This window comes from Oculina patagonica, chromosome 1 (assembly GCF_052425735.1).
Source record: "Oculina patagonica isolate OP01 chromosome 1, crgOcupat, whole genome shotgun sequence".
In the NCBI taxonomy this organism is placed as follows: domain Eukaryota; kingdom Metazoa; phylum Cnidaria; class Anthozoa; order Scleractinia; family Oculinidae; genus Oculina; species Oculina patagonica.
This window is the reverse complement of record NC_135758.1, coordinates 23,535,118-23,538,160: the sequence shown is the minus strand read 5'-3', so window position 1 is coordinate 23,538,160 and position 3,043 is coordinate 23,535,118. Positions and strand designations below refer to the sequence as shown.

The following is a 3,043-nucleotide window of genomic DNA, read 5'->3' as shown; positions in this document are numbered from 1 at the left end:
CAGTCAGCGAGAAGCTTGTTCAATGCAAGTCGATGGCTTTCACAATCAAGCAACTACAAGCAAGTCAATCGCACACAAAAATGTATTTATTGAGCTGCAGTTTACCTTTGAACATGAAAGCGCTTCAAGTTGTTATCCTCTTCGATTTTGTTTGGTATTGGATCGTTGATAATTTGAGGAATATACTTTTCTTCCACTTCTACAAGCCTTGAAGCTGAAGACACCTTCAATAATGCACGATTTTTGTGCATTATTGTCAATACTGCACTGTCTGAGTTTGCTGACGACAGGTAAAGCAAAATCACGTGATCTATTTTAACCAATTGCGCGCGTGGATTTTGGACAGTGAACGAAGATTGTATATTAACTGTCGTCAGCAAACTCCAACAGTGTGTTATTGACAATAATGCACAAAAATCGTGCATTATTGAAAATGTCTTCAGCTTCAAGGCTTGCAGAAGTGGAAGAAAAAGATATTCCTCAAATTATCAACGATTCAATACCAAAAAATACCAAGAAGAAAACAACCTGGAGTGTTTCCATTTTCAAAGGTAAACTGAAGCTGAACAATTTAACTTTTGTATGTTATTGACTTGCTGGCTTGTAAAAGCGATCGACTTGCCTTGAACAAGTTTCTCGCTGATTGTATTTATGAACGACTCCAGCTAAAGAACAAATTAATGGACCATTTTAAGCTTTATTTATTTACAGCTTATACAGGATTTCTATATTATTGATCTTAGCCTGTGTAATTATGTACTTCTCAGATTCTTATTCATTAAAAGTCTAGTTCAAAGCTTGTTAAATCGTGTTTTGCTTGTAGTGTACTCAGATTGTATGTTAGAAGGGTTAGAGACTGTTAGTTCGTGTTTTGTTTACAAATACACGCACTTGCTGGCCGCACAATGAACTCGAAATTTTCAATACTGCACTCGGCTCCGCCTCGTGCAGTATTGAAAATTTCTTGTTCATTGTGCGGCCAGCGCGTGCGTGTATTTGTAAACAAAACACTCACAACATTCTCTAACCCATAATTAAATAAGTAATCAATCGGTCCCATTCTGTTTCAAAATTACTGAATGCCTATTCTGTATTGGAATCGAATTCTTGGTTTTCACGTGACGTCATCAAAATTCTAAAATTCAGAATCGCAAGACCCCTGAGTTTTTATCATTCACTGACTATTAGTCGTCCTAAATATATTTCATTTTGAAGGTTTTTAGCTCAATAGCAATCGCCGTCTTTAAGATAGAGAATTTTGAATTTTAGAGTTACACGCCACACGAGATCCAAGATGGCCTCCAGAAGGCTATCACGTTCTCTTTAAAGAATGCCTTACAATGCGATTTTTAACAATCTGAACAGTTGAGGTTTTGCTAGAAGTGTTTATGTGAATGTTTACTTCTTCACGAGGGCAGTGATCTGACCGCTTTTTGTAGCAAAATTTAATGCCAGATGTTTTCATGTTGGAGTCCAACCAGTTGGACTCCAGCATGGCGTTTCCATACTGTGCTCTCTAAATTTGCGTGAGACATTTTGCCGGATAACTCAAGTACGGAATAACATACTGACCTGGGACTTGGATAAAAAGTTTATTTAGTAGTTTTCTACAACCTGTAATATTCTTGATTTTTTTGACTCAATAGTTTTGGATTTGTTTTTTCGCGGCGTGAAAACCACCTATTCATATGACCTGAATAGTGCCTTTTCATTGAATCCATTTCTTTAGAATTTCTAATGAATTTTTCAAGGCGAATTAATATTTCGAAGTCGAGACTCAAAGGGCAAAAGGAGCTGCGTTACGGACGACACATTTTGAAAAAATTTGGCAAATTTTTTCAAGTTTGTGGCAATTTGTCTTAATCTTCCTCAGTTGTAACTATACTTGTTTATAATCTGATACAAAATTTTTGCTTGACACTGACTTGTGCTAACGCTAAAGCAACGTTAATAAAACTTTAAAGACGTTTCCACCAAACATGACCAAATAACTTCGGCCTTCATCGGTTATTTAATCCTTGTTTATTTTCGGTGTTTTTTTACTCAGCTAATGTTTTTCGCGTTAGAAATTTGAATGCCGTTATATCCGCTGGTCAGCGAAGTTGGAAAAATGTTTACAGCTGACTAACCGATCAACCAACCAAGCGTGTGAGTGCCACTGGGCTAGCTACTATATATCTACTATAGAATCAAACATTCAGTCATAAAAATGACTTTTAAATACCGTGACATAGCTCCTTTTACATCAGGCTCCCTTATAAGACATTTACTTGGACAAATCTGATGCATCCGAATATATAACTTAAATTTCTCCAGATTTCATACCTTCCCATGATTTGTGTTTTGGACAAGTTGGTCTCAAAACGTCTTCTGCATACAGCTCGATAACCCCGCGTCCCCACGTCCTTTATAAATAGAAATCAATCATAAAAGCTGGATTTTACTTATTTGAAAAGTCGCTATGTTTGTTTAAACAAGCATTTATAGGAATTCCTCCAGACTGCTATTGCCATCCTAAACAAAAATGGAACGATACAGTTTTGATTTCTAAAAGTGAGTTTCACAAGACGACGCAGAAGAGGATCTTACTATGGTACACTGGAAAAGTTGAAAATTTACATGCACATGTAAATTACAATTTACAAAATGTAAATCTTATTTACATTCTTTGTAAATTAAAATTTACATGTTGGAGTTTTGTAAAACAAAATTTACATGAAATTTACAGTCTTCAACGGATCATGTAAATGTATTGTAAAAAGTGATTTACATGGTCCTTTATTACAACGCTAATTGTAAGAACATGTAAAAAACATGTCAAATGTATTAACCACTTTTACAGTTTCTTTCTTTGTAAAAAACATGTAAATTTCTTTACTAAATCATGTAAAGAACATGGAAAATTGACAAAGGGGCGCCGTTCGGAAACATGTAAAAACCATGGAAATTGACAAAGGGGGCCTGTTTGGAAACATGTAAAAACCATGGAAATTGACAAAGGGGGCCTGTTTGGAAACATGTAAAAACCATGGAAATTGACAAA

The 3,043-nt window shown here is 35.5% G+C and overlaps 1 protein-coding gene across 1 annotated transcript in view; it reads left to right on the top strand.

The window, feature by feature from the left end:
• Nucleotides 1-2,770: 2,770 nt before the first annotated feature.
• The window catches only part of LOC144645825 (coiled-coil and C2 domain-containing protein 2A-like), an 18,546-nt gene continuing 18,273 nt past the window's right edge, over nt 2,771-3,043 (top strand). Inside the window, exon 1 of the mRNA XM_078505367.1 lies at nt 2,771-2,795. Within this exon, the coding sequence (XP_078361493.1) occupies nt 2,771-2,795 (25 nt within the window). The remainder of the gene's footprint in view (nt 2,796-3,043) is intronic.